At 31.9% G+C, this 24383-nt stretch overlaps 1 protein-coding gene across 8 annotated transcripts in view; it reads right to left on the bottom strand.

Annotated features, from left to right (window-relative positions):
* GPHN (gephyrin) overlaps window positions 1-24383 on the bottom strand; it is a 432492-nt gene that overhangs the window by 232608 nt on the left and 175501 nt on the right. For all 8 annotated transcript variants that reach the window (XM_006206958.4, XM_006206955.3, XM_072963279.1 and 5 more), the window contains one exon: window positions 16261-16355. In XM_006206958.4, the coding sequence (XP_006207020.1) occupies window positions 16261-16355 (95 nt within the window). The remainder of the gene's footprint in view (window positions 1-16260; window positions 16356-24383) is intronic.

The raw sequence follows: 24383 nt of genomic DNA, 5'->3' as shown, positions 1-24383 counted from the left end.
CTAAACCAAGTTTGTAAACTTTTGAATAATCAATGAATAGAAGTCTCAAAACAAAGGAGAAATATACTGAAGTGAGTGGAAATGAAAGGATAACATATTAAAATCTATGGGATTCACCTAAAACAGTGTTTCTAATAAGACTTACATTAGAAAAGAGGTAAAGTCTCCAATCAATAATATAAGTTCCTTCCTTAAGAACCTGCCAGCAAAATAAACACCCCAAAGCTCACCACCAAGTTACTAAAGGGCTATTACAGCAGTTCCTTTCACCCAGTACATCATATCTAGCTGTCAAGAAAAAAATTATAAGGTACACTAAAAGGCAAAAAACACAATTTGAAGATACAAAACAAATATCAGAACCAGACATGGCAGGGGTTTTTGAATTATAAGATCAGGAATTTAGAAAGCCTATCTAAGGGCCCAACAGATAAAGCAGACAGAATACAAGACCAAATAGGCAGTGTAAGCAGAGATGGAAACCCTGAGAAAGAACAAAAAGAAATGCTAGACATAAAAAACAATGTTAACAGAAATAAAAAATGCCTTTGAGGCTCCTTAGTAGACTGGACACAGCTAAGAAAAGAGTCACCAAACAGAGGATATATCAATAGAAACCTTGAAAACTGAAAAGCAAAGAGAAAAACAGCTGGAAAAAAAAAAACCACAGAAATTCAATTACTGTTGAACAACTACAAAAGGAGTAACATGTGTAATGGGTATTCTAGGAGAAGAAAGAAAGGAACAGAAGAAATATTTGACAATTTCCTCATATTAATGTCAGATACCAAACTACAGATCCAGGAGGCACAGAGAACATCAGGTAGAGTAAGTGTCCAAAATACTAAACTTAGGCATATCATTTCAAACTACAGAAAATTAGAGGTAAAGAAAAAATCTTGAAAGAACCCAAAGGGGGAAAAACCCTTACCTATAGGGAAACAAAGGAAAAGAATTACATCTGATTTCTCCATGCAAACGAGGAGAGAGTAACAGTGAAATATTTAAAGTGTTGAGAGAAAAAAATAAACAACTTAGATTCTATACCCTGTGACATTATGCTTCAAAAGTGCAGGACAAACAAAAATTGAGGGTATTTGTTGCCAGTAGATCTGCCTTGCAAGAAATGTTAAAAGAAGTTCTTCAGAGAGAAGGGAAATGAGATAGGTCAGAAATTCAGATATACATACTGGGAGAACATCAAAGAAGGAATAAGTTAAGGTAAAATAAAAATTTTGATTTTTCTCATTCTTAATGTAACATTTTTTTCAAAATTATAGTATTTATAGTATTTAATTATGCATGCTTGTATATAATTATGTATATATATGCTTATGTACGCTGATATGTAAGCGAAATGAATAACAGCAATTACACAAGAGGTGGGAGGGAGGAATTAGGATAACTTCATTATTATAACGTATTCACAGTATCTGTGAAATAGTATAGTATTACTTGAAAGTGGAATTGGATTAAATGTATATTGCAAACTGTAACTGCATATTGTACACTGAAATTGTAAAATTGTTAACTGTATATTGTGTATCATAAATGTACAATGCAAACTTAAGGGCAACCAATTTTTAAAAAAAAGGTAAAAAAAGAAGTATAACATATTTGCTAAGAAAATGAGGAAAAAAGGAATCATATAAAAGCCTCAGAATCATGAATGGCAGAAAGAAGAGTGGAAGATTAAAAAAAAAAAGGTACAAAAAAGGGCAAAAAATAGAAAACAATAACGAGTATGGTAGACATTACTCCAAGTATACTAATAACCACTTTGAATATCAATGGTCTAAATGCACCAATTAAAAGACAAAAATTGTCAGAGTGGCAATATTTGAACATTTACCATGACAGACCACATTCTGGGTCGTAAAACACATCTTAACAAATTTAAAAGAATAGAAAATTCTACTATGTCTTGCTTTCAGACTACAGTGAAATTAAACTAGAAATCAGTAACATAACTGAAAAGTCCCCAAATACCCGCAGATTAAATAACATTCCTGGAACTAATAAGCGATTATATTAAGATCACAGAATACAAATATACAAAAGTCAACTGCTTTTCATATACGAGCAATGAACAACAGACACTAGAAATTAAAAATATAATACCATTTATATTAGCACCCCCAATAATGAAACATTTAGGTATAAGTCTAACAAAGTATGTACATGATCTTTATGAGGCAAACTACAAAACTCTGTATAAAATCAATAAATGATGTCAAAGAAGAACTAAATACCTGGAGAGAGTTCATCGACAGGAAGACTGATTATTGTCAGGATCTCAGTTCTTCCTGACTTGATCTATTTATTCAATGCAATCCAAATAAAAATCCCAGTAAGTTAGTTTATGGATATCAACAAATTGATTCTAAAGTATATATGGAGAGGCAAAAAACCCTAAACAGCCAACACAATATTGAAGGAGGAAAACAAAGTTGGAGAACTGATACTGACTTTGAGACTTACTATAAAGCTATAATAATCAAGACAGTGTGGTATTTGTGAAAGAACAGACAAATAGGTGAATAAAAAAGAGAGTCCAGAAATAGACTCAAACAAATAAAGTCAATTGATCTTTGACAAAGGAGCAAAGGCAATACAATGGAGCAAAAAGATGGTCTTTTGAACAAATGGTACTGGAACAACTGGATATCCATCCACATGCAAGAAATGAATCTAGACACAGAATTTGCATCCTTTGCAAAAATTAACTCAATATGGGTCACAGAACAAAACATAAAACACAAAAGTATGAAGCTCTTAGAAGAAAACATAGGAGAAAAGCTAGAGAGTTCTTCGGTACAATGACTTTTTAGACACACCACCAAGGGCACTATCCCTATAAGAAATAATCGATAAACTGGATCTCATTAAAATTAAAAACTTCTGCTCTGTGAAAGACAATGTCCAGAGAATGAGAAGACAAGCCACAGACTGGGAGAAAATATCTGCAAGAAACACATCAGTTATAGAAACATTAATCAAAATATGCAAATAATTCTTAAAACTCAACAATAAGAAAACAAACAACCTTATTAAAAAAATGGGCCAAAGACCTTAACAGACACCTCACCAAAGATGATATATAGATGGAAAATAAGCATATGAAAAGAAATTCAAGATTGTATCATCAGGGAAATGAAAATTAAAACAATAATGACATACCACTACACACGTATTAGAATGGCCAACACTCAAAATTCTGACACCACCACATGCTAGTGAGAATGTAGAGCAACAGGAACTTCATTTGTTGCTGGTAGGAATGCAAATGATACAGCCCATTTGGGAGACAGTTTGGCAGCCTCTTAGAAAACTAAATATATTCTTACCATACAATCCAGTCATTGTGCTCCTTGATATTTACCCAAAGGAGTTGAAAACTCTGTCCACACAAAAACCTGCACACAGATGTTTATAACTTAATTCTTAATTGCTAAAACTTGGAAGCAACCATGATGTGCTGAAGGTGAATGGATAAATAGCGGTACATGAAAGACCATGAAGTATTTTCAGTGATAAAAAGAAATGTGCCACCAAGCCATGAAAAGACATGGAGGAACTTTAAATGCATTTTACTAAGTGAAAGAAGCCAATCTGGAAAGGCATACTCTATGATTTCAACTACACAACATTCTGAAAAAGGCAAAGCTATGGACATAGCAAAAAGATCAGTGGTTGCCAGGGGCTGACAAGGAGGGAGGGATGAATAGGCAGAGCACAAAGGATTTTTACAGCAGTGAAATACTCTATATAATACCATAAAGATGGCTACATGTCATTATACATTTGCCCAAATGCATAGAATGTACACCACCAAGAGTAAAACTTAATGTAAATTACAGACTTTCAGTGATTATTATTTGGTATCAACATAGGTTCATCAATTATAACAAATGTACCACTCTGGAGAGGGATGCTGCTAATGGGGGATAACTCTACACATGGTCACAAAAACCTGTACATAAATGTTCATAGAAGCTTTGTTCAATCAGCCCAAAACTGGAAAAGACTGAGATGTCCTTCTATGGTTTACTCTCCAAGGAACTAGGCTGAGAGGAAAAAGCCAATCCATAAAGTTACATACTGCATGATTCTACTTATATAAATTCTTAAAATAGCAAAATATAGAAATGGAGAACAGATGAGTGGTTGCCAAAGGGAGGCTGAATGGGAGATAGGTGTGTGTGGCAATAAAAGGGCAACAGAGGGGATCTTTGTGGGGATGAAGTAGTTCTGTATCTCAACTGTATCAGTGTCAATATCCTGATTGTCATTTTGTGCTATAGTTTCACAAGGTGTTACCATTAGGAGAAACTTGGTAAAGTGTATGTGGATTTCTAGGTATTATTTCCTACATTTGCATGTCAATCTGCAATTATTTTTTTAAAAGCTTTAATTAATAACACATTTTTTCACGTACTGAATTTTGCAGATGTAAATACAAAATTTTCGTATATAAATATCAGCCAAAGATACATTAAGAGATACATGGTTATAAAATTTAAATATGACAAAATCAAGCGGCATTTTACTGAGAAAATATTATCTGGGAGATGTTTTGAGGGTCTAGCTGTATTTCAATCGCTTTCTTTAAAAAATAAATTTTATTTGATTCTTTTTATTTTCTCCCTGTTTGTGAGTTATTTTGTGTGTTTTCCTTACTTCATTTCTTTCCTCTGCTTCTGGAAGTTATAAACTCTACAGATTCTTTTAGTGATTACCATAACAATTTTAGTATATATTCTTAACTTTAAAAATTTAATCGGTATCTTTAATCTCCTAGAAAAAACACTGGGCTTTTTTATAATATTTAACTAAGATCATATCATCCCAACTTACATGTTGTTGTTTTCAAGAATTAGTTCCAGGGTTTTTTTTCTCCCCATAAACCAGACATTAGCCACTACCTTTGTTCTCTTTTCCTTCTTGAATCCAACTGTTCTGAGATAATTTTTCTTCTGCCAGAAGAATATCCTTTAAATTTTTTAAGTGAAATTCTTTTGGTGATAAATTCTGCCCATTTGTGTTAGTAGGAAAATTACATTTTTTTTCTCCCACATTCTTGAATGACAATTTTCCTGAGTGTGAAATTCATGGTTAACAGTTATTTTCTTTCAGCACATTGAAGGTATTATACCAGTTTCTGGTTTTAATTATCGTTATTGAGAGGTTAGCAGTTAGTCAAATTGCCGTTTAATTTTAGGTATTCTGTATTTTCTTTCTCTTCCATTTTATTTTTCAAGAATTATTTTCATAAAGATTGAAATTTACATTTGACACAATATTATAAATAAAAACAAAAGATTGCATATGACTAATTAGAAAAAATATTACAAGTGAAGTTTAAAATCTTAGTATAAGTCAGTAAGAGAAAGAAATATACTGTACAATGTCACTTACATGTGGAATTTAAAAAATACATCAAACTAGTGAATACAAAAAAGAAACAGCTTCACAGATACAGAAAACAAATCAGTGGTTACCATTGGAGGGGGAGAGGGGCAATATAATGGTCAAAGGGGTAAGAGACACATACTACTGATTGTAAGATAGGCTCAAGGATGTATTATACAACACAAGGAATTTAGCCAATACTTTGTAATAACTGTAAATGGCAAGTAACCTTTAAAAATTGTATAAAAATTTGTTAAAATCTTAACATATAAAAAACTCAAATCAATAAGGAAACAAACCAGTCTACAAATTGATAATAAAAATGAATATTCAATTTACAAATGAAATATAGTCAATAAACACATGTAAAATGTTTAATGTTGCTATTAAGCAATTAAATGTACATGTAAATGGTGACATACTATTTACTGCTTATCACACTGGGAAAGAATCAAATTTATAATGTCTAGATATAGGAAACAGCATTTTAAAAAAACTTTATTGAAGTACAATTAATATACTATACAATTTATTTTCTAGCCATTTGTAAGATCTATTTTTCTGTGGTATTTTACAGTGTTCTTATGGTGTGTGTAGGCACAGATTCCTTTTTATTTATCCTGCTAAGGATTTGGATTCCCAAATCTGAAAGCTGATGTCTTTCAAGATTTTGAAATTATTTCTGGTAGTGAATTTTGATCATTTCCTTTCCTTCATTCTCTATTTATTATCTCCTTGTGAACTCCAAGCATATTTTTTATTTTCTTACTCTTAAACATCTCCTTCATTTTTATATGTCAATCTGAGCTGCATCCTGGATAATTTCTTCAAGTAATTTCATCTGGTTCACTATTTCTCTCTTCAATTCTATATAATCTGCAGTCTAATACATCTATTAAGGTTTTAAACTTTCACTATTGTATTTTACATATCTAAATGTATGTTTAGCTCTCATTCAAACTATTTGTTCCTGGTATGTAATTTTCAAACTTTTTTTTTAGTTCTCTAAGTATATAACATTTATTTCTTTTTATTCTACTGCTAATATCAGGATTTTAAGTCTTTCAGAGACCATTTGCAGTCTCCATTTTTTTTTATAATGCCTTGATTCCTGTGGTTTTTTGTCACCTTGTATTGTGTATATGTGACCTGCAAATTTCCAAAGAACTTTGTGAAGAATCTTTGAGATCTAGGTTGAAGTAGAATTCTTCTAGAGAAGATTTACTTCTGTCCATTGCTTAGGGCATTTCCAACTCAGAGTCACTTTGAATTCTCTCTTTCTTGATATTTTCATACTGCACAAAGAGTTTAAACCTGAGCCATCATGTGGTTATGATACAGAGAGGATAAAAGCAAATTCACCTCCCATCCAGAGCTAAAAAATACCTGAAGAGATAATTCTAATTCAAAATTGCATACTTAAAAATGCACTGAACTGATCCTGTGCTTTAGATGCTATGATCTATATACTGAACTTAGGCTGCACTAGAGTTGCTGTGCTCTGTGCAAAGATTTGAAAAACATGAGGAACCTAAACCATGTTATTCAGATTGTTTATTCTTTCACTTTTGATGAATGGGACTCAGTTATCATAAAATTCCTATGGGGCTATAATATATAGCAAATAGATAGGCTCAGTGGGAGAAGGGAAAGATGCCACCTGTGCTGAAGTAGTCATTCACCACAAGTCTGTCTCACTTGTCTTTTGCAACCTGGTCCACATCCAGTGACAGTGAGTCTGGAAGTTGTGCCTGAAGTATTGCAGAAATGTCCCCAGAGGATGTACTTGCTGTATATGTTGTATTTCCTATCCTAAAGTATTTTTTTTAATTTTGGAAAATATAAATACCATACAATTTTCTATTTAACCAATTTTAGTGTACAGTTCACTGGCATTAAATACATTCACACTGTTGTGCCCATCATCACTGTTCATCTCCTGAACTTTTTCAGCATCCTATACTGAAACTCTGTACCCATTAAATAATAACTCCCTGTTCCATGCTTCCCCCTCCATTGTTTTACTTTCTGTCTATATGTATTTGACTATTCTAGATCCTCATATAAGTAGAATCATACAACATTTGTCCTTTTATCTCTGGCTTATTTCACTTAGTATGTCTCCAAGGTTCATTCATGTTGTATCATGTATCAGAAGTTCATTCATTTTTAAGGCTGACTAACATTCCACTATACATATATAATACACTTTGTATATCCATTGATTCGTCAATGGACTTGTGAGTTTCTTTTACCTTTTGGCTACTGTGAATAAGGCTGCTATGAACATTAGTGTACAAGTATCTGTTCAAGTCTCTGCTTTCAATTATACTGAGTATCAATTTGGAATTGCCAGATCACTTGGGAATTTTATGTTCATTTTTTTTTTTAGGAACTGCCATACTGTTTTGAACGGCTATGTCAAACAGCAATGCACAAGGTCTCTTTGTTTTGTTTTGTTTTTGTTTTTTGGATAATAAACATTTCAATGAGTGTGATGTGATATCTCACTATGGTTTTGATTTGCATTTCTCTTATGTTTAGTGATGTTGAGTATCCTTTCATGTGCTTATTGGCTATCTGCGTATCTTCTTCAGAAAAAATCCCCTGCCCATTTTTAAACTGAGTGTTTTTGTTTTTGAGTTAAAGTTCTTTATATATTCTGGATACTAAACCCTTAACAGATATGAGATTTGCAAATATTTTCTCCCATTCTGTGGTTGCCATTTTACTCTGTTGATAGTGTCCTTTGAGGCACAAAGATTTTAATGTTGATGAATTCCAGTTTACCTAGTTTTCCTTTTATTGCTTGTACGTCTAGCATCATATTCCAGAAAACTCTGCCAAATGTAATGTCCTAAAGCTTCCCCCCATGTTTTCTTCCTTGAGTTTTATAATTTTATCTCTTACATTTGTGTCTTTAATTTATTTAGCATTAATTTTATTATACAGTGTCAAGTAAGTATCCAACTTCATTCTTTTGCATGTGGACATCCAATTTTCCCATCACCATTTGTTGTTGCAGACTGCCTTTTCCTCACTGAATTGGTCTTGCCACCCTTCTTGAAAATCATTTCATCCTGTATGTAAGGATTTACTTCTGGTATATTTTATTTCATTGGTCTAAAAGTCAGACTTAATGCCACTACCACTGTTTTGATTATCATAGCTTTCTAGTAAGTTTGAGTGTGGGTCCTCCAATTTTGTTGATCTTTTTCAAGATTGTTTTGGCTATTTGGGATCCCTTTAGTAGAGATTTTTCTATTTCTGTAAAACAATGTTGGGATACTTTGATAGGGATCGAATTAAGTCTACAAATTGCTTTGGGTAGTATTAAATTCTTAACAATGTTGTCTTCCAATTCATAAATATGGGTGTATTTCTATTTAGTTAGGTCTTCTTTAAATTCTTTTAGCAAAGTTTTACAGTTTGCAATGTACAAGTCTTTTGCCTTCTTGATCAAGTTAATTACCAAGTATTTTATTCTTTCTGATGCTACTGTAAATGGAATTGTTTTCATAATTTCTTTTACATTTTTCATTGTTAGTGTATAGAAACACAACTGATTTTTACATGTTGACTATATATCTTCAACTTTGCTGAATACATTAGTCCCAATAGTTTTTTTTTTTTTTGTGGAATCTTTAGGGTTTTCTACATATAAGATCATGTCAAACAGAGACAGATTTACTTATTCCTTCCCAATTTAGATACCTTTTATTTCTTTATTTTTTTCTTGCCTAATGCTTTGGCTACAACTTCTAATAGTATGTTTAATGACAGTGGCAAAGCAGGCACCCTGGTCTTTTTCTGGCTTTAGAGGAAAACTTTTCAGTCTTTCACCATTGAGCATGATGTTAGTTGTCATTTTTTTTTAATATAAGGCATTTATTATGTTAAGATAGTTTCCAGCTAGTTGACTGTCATCAACATGAAAGCACGCTGAATTTTGCCAAATGCTTCTCTATCAATTGAGAAGATCGTGTTTTGTTTTGTGTTTTTCCTTTATTTGGCTACTGTGGTATATTACATTGATTCCTTTTTTATGTTCAGCCACACTTGCATTCTAGAAATAAATCCCACTCTTGCATGGTGCATAAACTTTTTAATATGCTGAATTTGATTGTATTTTGTTGAAGATTTTTGCATCAATGTTCATAAGGGATATTGGTCTATAGTTTTCTTGTAGTTCTTTGTCTCTGCTATGAGGGCAATATTGGCCTTACAGAATTAGTAAGTATTCCCTTCTTCAATTTGTGGGTAGAGTTTAAGAAGGACTGGTATCTGTTTTTCTTTAAATGCTTGGTAGAATGCTCCAGGAAAGTTATCTGGTATAGGCATTATATTTGTAGGTAGGTTTTTGATTACTGATTAAATCTCCTTACTAGTTACAGATCTATTTGAGTTTTCTATTTCTTTGTGATTCATCTGCGTAGGTTCTGTGTTTGTAGGAATTCATCCATTTCATCTAGGTTGTACAGTTTATTGACACAATTGCTCACTGTACTCTCTTATAGTCCTTTTTATTTCTGTAGAATTGGGAGTAATGTCCCCATTTTTGTTTCTAAGTTTAGTAACTTGAGTCATGTCTTCTTTTTTCTTAGTCAATATAGTTAAAAGTTTGTCAGTTTTGTTGATACTTTTGAATCATCAATATCTGGGTTACTTTAATTTCTCTATTGTTTTTCCATTTTCTCTTTTATTATCACTTTAAACTTTTTTTTTCTTCTGCTAGTCCTTGGTATGGTTTGTTCCTCTTTTTCTAGTTCTTTAAGCTGTAGTAGTGTTAGGTGGTTGTTCATGAAATCTTTCTTTTTTAATGTAGCATTTACAGCTGTAACTTTCCTTCGTAGCATTGCGTTCTCTGAATCACTGAAGTTTCAGTAGGCTACATTTTCCCTTAAATTTGTCCATATTTTCTAATTTCCCTCATGATTTCTTCCTTGACTCACTGGTTCAGAATGTACTGGATTAATTTCTACATATTTGTGAATTTTCCTTTTTCCCTGATATTACTGATTTCTAACGTCATCTTTTTGTGGTCAGAGAATATACCTCCTATGACATTTATCTGTTTAAATCTCTTGAGTTACTTTGTGGCTTAACATGGCTTATTCTGGGAAATGTCCCACAGGAAGTTGAGAAGAATATATATTCTATTGTAGCTGGGTGGTATGTCCTCGAAAAGTCTCTTAGATATAGCTGATTTATTGTGTTGCTCAACTCTTACATTTCCTTAATTATCTACTGTTTGGCTTTTATATCCATTATTGAAAGTAGGGTATTGAAGTCTCCAACTACTATTACAGAACTATCCATTTCTCCCTTCAATTCTGTCATCAACTATTTTAAAGTCTGTTATTAAATACATAAATGTTTATCATTGTTATATCTTTCTACTCTATTGAAACTTTTATTATTATACAATATTTTTGTCTCTTGTACCTTTTTTGATTTAGAATATTTAACTTTTTAAAATTTAAAGTGTATTTTGTCTGATAGTAGTACAGCCAACCAGCTCTCTTTTGGTTACTATTTGCATAGATATCTTTTTCCATCCTTCAACTTTCAATATATTTGTGTCTTTGGATCTAAAGTCAGAGTCTTGTTTACAGTATGTCATCAGATTATGCTTTTCTATCCATTTTGCCAATCTCTGTTATTTGATTATAGAGTTTAATTCACTTCCATTTAAAGTAATTACTAATAAGGAGGAACTTACTTCTACCATTTTGTTAACTGTTTTCTATATGCCTAACAGCTTTTATTGTTCCTCATATCCCATATGGTTTTTAAACAATATTAGTATGAAACCATTTGTGGCACTAAAGGGAAAAAGTTTAACTTCTCACCAACAGCAGTGCATGTATTTTTAGAGTACTTATGTTCAGTTACTGACTAGATGAAGTTAAGATCAACTTCGTAATAATGATAGATAGTGGGGCAAACTATGTGAAAAAGATTAGTCCTATTTAATACATTAAAAACTAACTAGAGACTTCATGTCCTACCTCATAACAGAGATATTATGGAAGATTCTATGTAATGACAAAAAAAGAATATTTAAAACACAATTGAAAGATGGGTTATTGAGGACCACAGTGGTAAATCTCTTTATAAAATGAAAAACTGCCTATTGCCTTTTCTTTTTATGAATATAGATATTCATATAACAGTTTTTCGTAGTGAGTAAATCTATATAAGATCTCATAACTTTTCTATGAACTATGTGATGTCACCAAAAAGCTAAGCAGAGATCACAAATCAAGTTAATGACTGAACTGAAAATAAAACCAGGATAAATTATGCCTCAATTTATAACCACGGTGGTTGCTCTATTATTGACAATGACATTTAGAACAAAAAGTATCCAATCTCTTTAAAAATTAAGTGAAGTATAAATTAGAGATTCAGGGAGGTTAAATGCTGCTTTTCTGTGGGTAGTTTAATTAGCTTCTGGAACAGGAAGTGCTAAGCCCAGATGAATAAATTGCCCAAGGTCACATAGATAGTAAGTGCTAGGATATAAACTCAGAGATCTCATTTTAAAATTATAGTTCTTTCTCTGTTGGTGTTGACCAAACGGTAGAACCTTAACTATGGCTTCTCTCTCCTACTGAATGTGGACAGAATACAAAGAGTAACTACCTGAGAACTCTGAACATAAAGAAGAGTGGGCAGATTGGGGACTAACGTCAGTACATGAGTATTAATAACTCTTAGTGGAGCTAATCCCAGTTACAGAGCTGCACTACTGTGATCATGATGGTGCAAGCACTAGAAAGCACTAGAACCTGGAAAGAAGACCTGTATCTGTGGCTGGTGGAACCAGGAAAAGGAGCCCTTAATGTCTAGAAGTTTGGATGGGAGGAAGCTCTGTTATTTTTCTCTTGAATTTTTTTTTTCCCTTTTGCCTTTGCCCTGAAGGTGGTCCAGTTGTATAGAATTACATATCACAGGGGATTAATACTCTACAAGAAGTATCTTCTTGCTAGAGAAACTGGGAATAGGATCCCTGGGAACTGGAGAGTGTAGGGAAATTCTTGGAGAGGAGACAGCTGGAGAAGGTGGACCCCCTAACTCAGTGAATGAACTGACACAAGTCCCAGGCTCATTCCTGATATAATAAGCACTTGTGGAACAGACTCAAAGAAGAATAAGAAAGGCTTTTAAAAATACAGGTAAAATATACTCCACTGCCCAAGTCTCAGGCTAACTCCTGAACGGTTCTCATGTTGGGCAGACTCAAACTGTACAGCAAAGGTTGAATCACCATCCATATGAGAGACAAAAATTTGCAATCTGAATCCAATCAGACTGATTGCTGAAACTAACTTTCTCCAGAGAATTTCAACAGAGCCCAGAGTCTTAAAATACAATATTCAAAATATCCAGGGTGCAATTCAGAATCATTCAACATAGAATCAGGAAAATCAGATTACTTCTCACAGGAGAAGAAAATCAACTGATGTCAACTCAAAAGTGATTCAGATATTAGAGCTGTCAGAAAAAATAATATTAAGCAACTATTATAACCATCCTCCATGAAATAAAGGTTGACACTTTTTAAATTCATGCAAAGATAAAAGTTCTTAGCAAATAAATACAACCATAAAAAACAGCTGAATAGAAATTTCAGAACAGAAAAAAAAATGTTGTATCTGAAATTCAAAAATTTTCTAGATAGTCTCAAAGTCAAAATGAAGATTAAAGAGGAAAAAAAGTCAGTGAACTTGAAAAAAAATCAAAAAAATAATCTGAAGAATAGGGAAAATGATTTTAAAAAGTGAACATCAGGGACCTGTGAGATATTGTCAAAATATGTATAATTCATGTCACAAATGTACCAGGAGGAAATGAGAAAGAGATTGGTAAAGAAAAGTAAAAATTTGGAAAACTAATAGCTAAAAATTTCCTGAATTTGGTTAAAGACATAAGTTTATAGAGTCAAGAAACTCTTTTAACCCAAAAGGTTAAACTCAAGGAAAGCCACACCCAGATACATAATAAAATTGCTGAAATCAAAGATAAAGAAAAAAATATCTTCAAAGCATCTAGAGATAAAAACCATACATTACATGTAAGGGAGTAGAAATTCAAATGACTGTAGATTTCTCCATAGGAAGAATGGAGCCAGAAGACAGTGGAATAACATTTTTTTAAAGTGCTGAAAGAAAAGAACTATCAATTTAGAATTCTGTATTAGTGAAAATATCCTCCAGAAATATAGGTAAGATAAAGACATTTCCAGATGAAGAAAAGCTATTAGAAGTTTTTTTTCCAGCCAACTTGCTTTAAGAACTAGAACTCTGAACCGGAAACAACACAACAGTAATCAAGACTTAGTAAAACTTATTATGAATCAGTTGTTCTGAGCACTTAAATGGACTAATTCGCTTAATCCAAGAAGGCTAGTACTATTTACATCTTCATTATAGAGATGAAGAAAAAAATAAAAAGATGTTATGTAGCTAGTAATAGAGCCAGGAGAGGACCTAAGTAGTCTGGCTTCAGAGATGATGCTTTTAACCACTACTTGATACAATCTTCCAACTTACTTGTACAAAAAAACCCTGGAGGATATTAAGTTAACTAAGCAGATAAAAACAATTTTAAACAGATTTGATAATTTAAAAAATTATTTTAATTTAATGCTGCTCTCTAGAGATAAAAATAGGAAAGCAAGGCACCAACTTGATGCATTATTTTACCTTGAAATAAAATTCTATTATAACTAGGATGAAATACTGATTTATCAACAGGAACCATAACAATAAACATTTTTTGAGTACCTACTATGTCTCAGAAATCGTTCTGGGGGCTGAGGATGTAAAACTGAATAAGGTAAAACTGCTGTTCTTAAGGATTTTATACAACTTAGGTAAAATAGACAAGAAAGTAAATGATTACAATATAGAATGTGCTATAATATAAGCATGTAGAAAGCCCAAAGTGCATACAAGGTAAAAATGCTATAGAAAGGAAGCATCAATCTAATCACAGCTGTTGAAAAAGTAATTTTTAAAAAGATTTGAAGAGCAAACAAAACAATAAACATTCAGAGAAATGGTCCACAATTCTTTTCTATAACTCATGCTGACTACTATCTCTGTTTCAAAATTGTAAATAAACTCTCAGTTAAATAAATAATGACCATAAAGAAAAGCCAGAAGAATCTATTACCATGCCATGTATATGTTTTAATTTTCAAAGCCTTCGGCATAAAGATGATGACCTATTCTAAAGAACTTAAAATCACTACTGCTGATTTATTTACCATTCACGCAGCAGTCCAGTGCTCAGCAATAATGTGGATTCAGAAGGTAGAGGAGAAATTAATCCAGAAAAATCTTTCGGTAAGACAAAAGTGGTATTTCTATACTGGATAAAGAAAGCTATACTCAATTTGAAGAGTTACCTTAACAGCTGCAAAGAACAAGTTCTCCAGATAAACTGTGGGATCCTTAAGTTGAGGACCATGTCTTAACTTTTCTTTCCAAACTTAGCAACCCTAATAGTTAACATGAGGCCTGGCAAATAGGGTATTAGTACATTTGTTGACTTAGATTTTTACTATAAGATAATTAACAAGAGATTAATTTTAATTCTTTTTTGACGGTATTCCTTGTATGGCAAGAAAGAGTTCTGTTGTGTTCAAAAATCACTACTTAATTCCATAGAGAAAAGGGACCACTTGTGTGACCATTGATCTGGTATGGGTAGGTAATACAAGTAAGAGTTCAAAAAAATAACAGCATAAAATAATCAATGTGAGTTTGTTAAAGACCAGCATGGACTTTAAAATTCAAAATCTTTATCAAGCTACATTAGTTCTTTATTTGCTCATTCTAAAATTAAATGTAATAATATAGTACTTGTGACAGGAAAGTAACTAACGACCCATTCACATTTCCCTGAAGCTGTGCTTCAAGTAGCTGTCATTAATAGATACTAACTTAGTCTAAGTAACAGAAAAGGCATTATGACTCATATTCCATGCATTAAATGGACATACTTATTTTTATATTCATACTGCACATGGGGTCAATAAATGGCTATAAATAATGACTGTGATATCTTGCAATTATAAAGTTGCCATGTATTTTATAGACTGTTCTGAGATCAACTGCCTATTAATCAATGGTCATTAAATTAACAGATTCTTACTAAGTTGATATTTCTGTCTTTAACTTAAATGATGAATGGTGTACTCACTAAAGGGGATTTTAATCTAAGAATTGCTAAAATAATAATGAATAACTAACTAAACCATCAAAATAGAGGATAACTGTCAACATCTAGGTCAATGAAGGCATACTTTTAAATATACTAATTTAATATACTAGTAATAAATTATTGACTGAGCTTTTTTTCATGACCAGACATTAATATGCCTATTTACAAACTGAAATAAAATTCCTAATTTGTGAGAACTTATTAAAAAAAAACTCTACTGCTTAGATTTACTAAATTAGTATTTACTGACAATGAAGGAAAATTGATTCCTTATTATAAATAATCATAAGAAAAGAATATTTACATCTTAATAAACTGGACTCTTCCTGGGGTTAGAATTGAGGATTTCTGGCAGTAATACAATGTTTTCTAAGAGTTTCAATATAATACGCAAAAAAAAAAAAAAAAAAAAGAGAAAAGAAAAAGAAAAAGAAAGAATTTGAAGAACACTGTGGCTAAGATTTAACTACCCTGGATACTAGGACTTATAACTCTGGGAAGAAAGTGGGGCAAAATTAAGTGTTATGACTAAAGTTTCTTAGGTTTCTCAGTCTATTAGTGATTAGTGGTATGGAATTAATTTTCTTTGCAACATGTTGGTGACTTTCTTACCTAGAGAGCATGCCCAGAGGTGTAACATTAAGTGATCCCATCAGCATTGCCAGGGCCATCCCTGGCGCTTCCCGTTCTATTACTTCTTTTGTGGCCTGTAATTAAAGATTAAATAGCAGACTGAGTGAAATTAACCAAAAAGAAGGACGGCAGAGTAGTAAAATTAACTTAAAAGTAATTATAAATCATGCTATTTATAAACCACTTTGTAGTTCCTCAAATATTTTTTTTAAGGCATCAAAACTAAATTCTTTGGGACCACTGAATAAAAGTTGAGGACTAGGACATCTAGGGAACTTCTATGTTAGCAGACCTTTCTTATCCCTTACCACTCAGAAGTGTTTGGTAGAAGTCTCATCTCACCTAATGACCTAAATTTTAAAATGAAGCCTCATATTGCTATAATAGTTCAACAGATTTTCATAGAGTAAAAAAATCTGGTATTCTTCTTTGTCTGTTACTCTTGAAATAGTTAGTCCCTGAAAACCTGAGATCACTTTGTATCTCTTCTAGTTCTATGTTATGTTATAATAAATGGAACTCAAGAAATCACTGGTCAACTTTCCCGATAAGCTGAGTACCGGAAAAACTCTAGATCTACCATCTTCCATTATCTTCAATATAAATTAACTATCTGATTGTTTTAAAAAAGAATTAATGAGGTGATAGGCTTTAACTATGTGATGTAAGTTTTAAGATAGGATATTCTTAAGATAAGTATGGTTAAACCTGAAATAAGGTAATGAAGAGGAAAGAAAATTTCATTTTCTAAAGGCCAATAAAAATAAATAGTTAACATAGTGTGATGGTAAAGATATGTTTTAAGCTAAAGTTGGGAGTGAAACACATGATTCAACCCATTTCTAACCCTCTGTTTCTACAAATATAGGAGGTTACAATAATTGGGAGAAATACAGGAGTATAGCTTTCAAAGTAAAGTATTCCAGTAAATAAGAAGAAAGGCAAACAAAATGAAAAGCAAGCTATGGAAAAATATAGTGAAAGGTTGATATTTCAATATTTCATTAGAAGTAGTGTGACAGTCTGGAGTAAGATTAATGCTCTGGACAAAATTTAGGTTCAATAAAGTTTCATCTTGGCTAATAATATAAATTTTAAAATGAAGCCTCAGACTGCTATAATAGCTCAATAGATTTTCATACAGTAAGAAACCTAGACAAAGCAGTTAAAATCCATCAAGTCTGTGTTAGATGCCAGTTGATGCTATAAATAAACTTTTAAGGTGCATATAAGTTAGTTAATCCTTTATAATTATATAGAATATAATTGATGTAATTTACTGGCTCACTGAATCCCAGCATAATGCAATATTTAAGAATGTCAGAAATTTTAAAGGAAAACTAACACTACCGTAATGCTTTTCAATAAAACTTGCTTTAAAAATAAAGGGCAAGCAGGAAGGAGAAAGATACTCTTAAATTCTTAACTTTGGGAGTTAACTGCTTTCCTTTAAATACACAGCTAAAAACGGTCGATCTAGCATTATACAGAATCTATCCCATGTTTTTCAAATTCAATAAAGCCAGTATGATTTTTGAGGTCTCCTTAAGAAGAAACACTATTTTGATGTTAAAAATTGTCTTATTGAGGTTTACAACTTCTCAGGAATCTTAAAATCTTAGAGCCCTAAAAATCAAGGAAGAGATGTTACTGAGAACAATTTTAAAAGAGCTCTTTGAATAGGTTAATATTGATTTCATTGTTTGCTTGATAAAAATCACATAAGCAATGTTTGGTATTTAATAAATTTGAGGGTCCACATAAAGATGAAGTACTCCAAAGTATAGCAGCACACCTTATTTAAGGACAAAGGAAGAAAATGTCAACAAATAGCTGAGAGGAAGTCTTTCACTTAGATACTTCAAAACACAGCATTTATCCATTCATACAACAAATATTTATTAAGTACCTACTATGTACTAGGCAGTATTCTATACAATGATGTTGCAGTAGTGAATAAAACAAACCTAAAAGAGTATATAAACTCACTAGCACCTAGTACGTGAAAAACTCAATTGACAAATTACATACGAGAATTACCTGAAAGAGATGCAATTCATTAGTTTTTCTAGATCCTCTAAAATATACCATTGGATTTGGCCAGACCACAGTGGTCTACCTGGAATGCCTCATTTCACTTTTGAAAGAATCGTTTTACTGAACTCTGCTTTTGTGGTAAGTGGTTGAATACAATGAAATGGCTCAGTGAAATTCATTTATTTTAGGAAGTATTTGAGGCCATTGTTCACCACATTGCACTGAGGTTCTCTTTAGGAGGACTCATAGGAGAAATTCCCTCTTAAGTATCATAACTAGGAATGGGTATTCTTCTGTGATACCAGTTTGTTTTAAAATTATGGTTCTTGTGAATCAAGCTACCTTTGAGAACAGAGACAAATTTATAGATACTTTTTTGGTAGGCTTACTGAACACAATCTAATTTCATCTTATTTTCCCTTGTCCTATTTTTTCCACCTTTATCTTATTAAAAGTTCTGTTGCATTTCATGTATTTGTGTAAACCGTCTTAAATATGTTTTAGTGTATTAATAAATACATGGATGATGGATGGATGAATGATTGTATGTATTCTTATATAAAGGTCTTCATCTTTTTTCCAAACATAATTTAGGAAGGACAGTTAATTCTTTCTGAAAACTTTCCAGAGGATTTGGTCCTATAGACATAAATCTTATAAAATGTAGAACATTAAGAGGAAAATACATATTTTGATGATGTCACTGAAAGGCATTAGTGATAACGGGTGAGTGAGGAGGGAGACTCTAGGACTAGACACAAACTAATCTTTTTGCTATGTATTCCTAAATACTGCAAAATTCTTACAGCTTTATCAAATGTATCTTTCCCATAAAACATCAGAACCATTATATTTCCTTTTTATTTTCTCTTCCTCTGTTTGGTGTAGCAAAAAACATCACTATCTGTGAAGTCAGACAATGCCACCACATAGTTAAAGTCCTGAAAGTAAGGGCTGGGTCTGTTGAAGCATCTAGCACAGTGCCCAATATATAGAATGTGTACTCACTAAATATCTGTGGAATAAAAGAGTAAGTAAATGAACCATGTAGGTTTGAAAACCTAGATTAGTTGGTCTGTAACGTAGAACAAAATATTTAACCCCTCTCAGCTTTAATGTACTTATGTGTAAAATGGAGCTAATAATAAAGCATACTTACATCTTATGAGAACTAAAGAATATAAGAGTAAATCATCTACTATAGAGTAGGTATTTGATACATGTTAATTCTCTCTTTGCCTCTACTTTCCATTCTTACATTCTTGCAGTTTTGATTATACCAATTAGAGAACAGAAATAATAGAAAGATCCAGAAGCCAAACTTAGAAACAGTGGTTAAGAACCAAACATGAGGGGAAACAGATTGGAGAGCAAGAACCTAAACATAACAACACTGGCAAGTGGGTGGCAGGAAGAATACTGAAATAACGGGATCTAAAGGGAACAAGTAGTCAAATGAAGCAGGAATGGGAAGTTGGACAGGATGGCAAGAGCTGGATAAAAACATCTATAAGCTATAAATGGGGAGGCACAACTAGAAGGCAAAGAGCAAGAGAATAAAAGTTAATTTAGAATAAAGTGAGAGGAAGATATCTGTCTAAATTATTAGAAAATCCAAACAGAAGTGGTTTTAACAAACATAGCTTTATTTCTATAATCATATATACTAGGATGATAGATATAGATAAATGAAGGTTATCAGTGTCTGCTGACAAGCAGAAAACAAGAATTCATTACCAACAGACTATTCATAATGAATGGCAAAAAAAGATGCCATTAAAAATTTGAAATTATTTTTTAGGCTAAAGTTCTGTTTCCCAATTGTTTATACATTATTAATTTGCTTATCAAATTCTTTTTTCTGTGAGCAATAGTAGACATCTATTTTCTTACTTCAGACACAACTTTTTTTGAACTAGTAGATTCCAAAATAATGAGGTTTAGTTGGATTTAGCTATACTCTTTAAATAGACATTTTATTTTTAACTTCTAAATACTTTCTAAACTTTGAAGGTTGCAACCTCCTATGGAAAATCACTTATTGTGATTTTTTTCTTTTATCCTCGACACTTTGAAGATAACATTAAAGTCAGAAAGATGCTTCAAAGACTGCCCAAGTTGCAAAAAAGGGTGTCATAAACAATGATTCTATAGTCCAGGGAAATTGTCAATGAAATTCAGGTCCATTTTTACCTTCATAGGCATAATTACCTTAAAAAATGTTATTGCTAACAGGCAATAGTGTTTAAGTATGCACAGGACACACAGTAGCTAAATGTAAATGTGCAGAAATTCCTTTTACATATTGTTACAGTGAAAAATCAGTATAGTGCCTTTACTTATTTTGACACATACTTTCATTAACAAGCATAATTTGCGCATTAATATTTACATGCTTATTACTTTACTTTGTAGATTTAATATACTTTCTTCCTAACAACAACTACAATGCCCTCTGATGATTAAATAATCTTAAATAACAAAGACTATCTTTGAAACACTATCTAATGGGTACTAATAACAATGTTAAGCTATCCAGGTAGGATATGGTTAGGACAGTGATCCTTAGACTACAGTGTGCATCAGGATTTCTGAGAGATCTTGTTAAATGCTGACTGTTGGGTCCTATTTGAAGATTTTGATTCAGAATGTCTGGCTGAAACCTCAAAATTTGCATTTCTAACAAGTTTCCAAGTTATGCTTATGAGGCTGGTCAGAGGACTACATTTTAAAAAACACACTGCAGATGGAAAGAATGACGTAGATTAATGATAATGTGCACAACTTGATCTAATATTCATTATCACCTAATATTCAACTTTGGAAAGTAGGTTGAAATAAATGTGAGGATCCTTCATCAGAGCAAAATATAGGCCTAGTGAGGAGATAAATTAGGTAAAAACAGGCAGTTTAATGCCAGCCAATTAGACTTCCCTGACTCTATCCATTAACGCAGCCAATTACATCTTCTTGACTCAAACACATTAATTTCATTTTACACCTTACAAAAGCATTATAATAAACAATTCAGACCTTGCCCCTGTAAGTACACTATGTTACACAGACATTATCTTTAATATATATATTTTTTCAGGACTACACATGATAGATAAAATTTACATACATAACAAAAACGTAGGGACGTTCAAGGAGCACCAGTTAAAAATTTACTCTTTTCTCCTCTCACTTAGGAAATAGAGCAGAATGGAAGAGTTGTATTATTATAAGGGCAGTCTTTAATTTAATCTAATTCATTAAAAACATTCATTTGCTGATTTTGTTAATCACAAATACCTTTCAACCAATTATAACATAGTGTATCATAACAGTGTGACTCAGTGGTTAAACACTACTGCTATAAAGAAGGAGAAGCTGCAGTGAAGTAATGAAGGTAGTTATCCTAGTTTTACTTGGGAGATATGATCCTATTGATAATGTATTTTTTTCCTTGGAGCTTTAGCCTTCTAAAATATTTATATCTTCTCCCATTCCTGAAAGAAACAGAAAGCTTTTCAAAATTGAGATACTCTATTTTGTTTTTCAGTTAAAGTTGTACAATATTTAAGTAAGATCTGGTTTTGATGAGAGATCAAAGGAGAAAGTTTAATTGTAGAGAGAAAGCAAAAAAAAAAAAAAGTAAAAATTTAAGTACTGCAGGCAATTTCATCTTCCATTCCATTCAATGAACATGTACTTTGCAGCGAGCACGAGATGCTGAGTGAAGAGTCTGTTGTTCCCATAGTTCATCTCAGTTCCTGTAAGTGTCACTGAGTTAACGCACCACCATGCTAGGTAAAGTTATAATGTTTATAATGGTTTATAGTGTTATAATGTTATAAACATTGCTTGTATAGCAGGCCCTAAAGCAAAGCCTACCAATTTATCTGGCTCAACAGAAGAACTTCAACATTAGATGTACAAATACATCATGGATGATTAAAGTACTTCCAAATGTTACATTAACTATGAAATATCTCAACATTTGCTAACATTTAGATCCCATGCCTTGTTAGATAACCAACTTAAGTATACGTATAGCAGTGAGTACTCCTTAGCTTTATAATTTATCTTGTAACACAGTGAGTATTTTTTCATATTATTTTCCTCCTTTATCTAAACATTAATTGATAATCAAATTACCAAACAAAAAAAATTAGGAAACTCAGATGAGCAAATTAATTTTTAGAGATTTTCACAAGAATAGTACCTATCTTTGTAGTCTACATATATAAATAGTACTACTTTATATTTCATTCTAGGAAAATGTGAAAGAACAGTGGTGTTTCTATGGATGATTACCATTTTTATATCTGCGTTATGCATTTATTCATTTTTGGTATTATGTGAAAAACAATAAAGTTCTCCTTCATTGATTACACACATCTTTTAACCTATATAGAAAATGTTATTCACTCATGTTCCTCAAAAGTTGCTATGTAGCTATGGAAAAATATCCTGTTTCTCAAATCTGAAGAAAGATGAAGTAGAAAGATGATCCAATTTGAAACTGTACTGAAAGGCTGCTATCTGGTCAGTTAACTGATGAATATACAACTCAGTCTCCACTTCAGCTATTCTGGAGTTTTGTTTTTCTAACATGGTTAGTAGTATATTAAGTAAAACATAGCAGCTGCCTAAAAAAAATCTGTACATTGGATTTTCACTTTATCAATGATCACACATAATTACTTGGTTTACTTAAGGCAGTTTAAGTTTTTAGTGTTTCATATAACAATGTAAGTTTAGGCTGTGCTTAAACATCTTAATTGAGAATAAAAGAAACAAGCTCCTGCTTCATGCTTATAAGTACTATTTGCAGATGGCTCGCTGCCAACTGATTTTAGAAAATTAAAAGTTTTGCTCTTTTGCCCTGAGATATAGTAATTCTCACTCGTGACTTCTTCAGAAAGTATCCACATCAGAAACATGTAGTTATCACATCTGATAACAACCCTTTCTACAAAACTGGATTCTCACCAAAATAGGCACATGTGAAAAAGTGAGAGGAAAAGAAATAGGGGAGATAAAGGAAGTAGAATGAGCGGAAGAGCTACTAATAAAAGACACAAAAACCAAAACCAGCTCCTTCCTATTTTATATATTATTATAAGGTGTTGCATTTTGTCTTCTCATACCAGCCTCATTTTCAAAAGCACAGGCCCATTAGGAAAGAAGGAAACAAGTACAGTGCTCCCTAAAAGCACAGAAATTCAGTATTTCTGTTGTCTTGAGAAGCTTAATTAAGTAGAAGCTTCCATAGTAAAGATGAGAGAAAAATGTACACACATAAGTATTTGGAAGCTATGACATGCTGTAGCTTGGATCAAATAACTTGCTCTCTTACAGTTTTGCTCATCTAAAGACTGATTTTAAAGATACTAACCTTTACGATCAGCCCTTTTATTCATAACCTAATAGTCCTTCGTTATTTACATGTAAAATGAGTATCAGCTTTTGTTCTTATGCCTCTAGAAACTTCTCTCAGTTTTTCACTTGTAGAAAGGGATAATGATATTTGTTACCCTTCTTATAAAACTGAAGTGTTAATACTATAAAGCATTTTTAGTTAACTAAAAGGATGTCATAATATTACTTACAATGCTAGTATGATAAAATTATACACCAAATAAATTTACAAACTTATAAAAGCTGAAAAGCTCTTATCACTACATTGGAGAGTTAACTCTGAATACTATTATTTAACAACATAATAATAGAAGAACTATTCACATCAGGAATTTTTATTTATGGTGCTTTTCTTATAAAACATCTATAGATATTCTCTATTTAAATAGTTAACATATTCCTATATTATATAATACAGAGTTAATGTCCTGCACTCATTTTAAACATAGGAGTCTTATTATAATCATTTAAAATCAACCATTATTACACTTCATGATAGAAAAATCTACTTTACAAGTGTCTCCAAAATAAGAATGAATAAAAAAAAATTTCAGTGAGTTACAACATGGAAAACATATAAAAGGAAGAAAATATTTATTAAATAAAATTGACATAAGTTAGATGAAAGAAATATTTTACCTTTATTATAATGGGAAAAT

Source organism: Vicugna pacos, chromosome 6 (genome assembly GCF_048564905.1).
Source record: "Vicugna pacos chromosome 6, VicPac4, whole genome shotgun sequence".
Taxonomy (NCBI): domain Eukaryota; kingdom Metazoa; phylum Chordata; class Mammalia; order Artiodactyla; family Camelidae; genus Vicugna; species Vicugna pacos.
The sequence above is the reverse complement of the archived record's forward strand: the minus strand, read 5'-3'. Positions and strand labels throughout refer to the sequence as shown.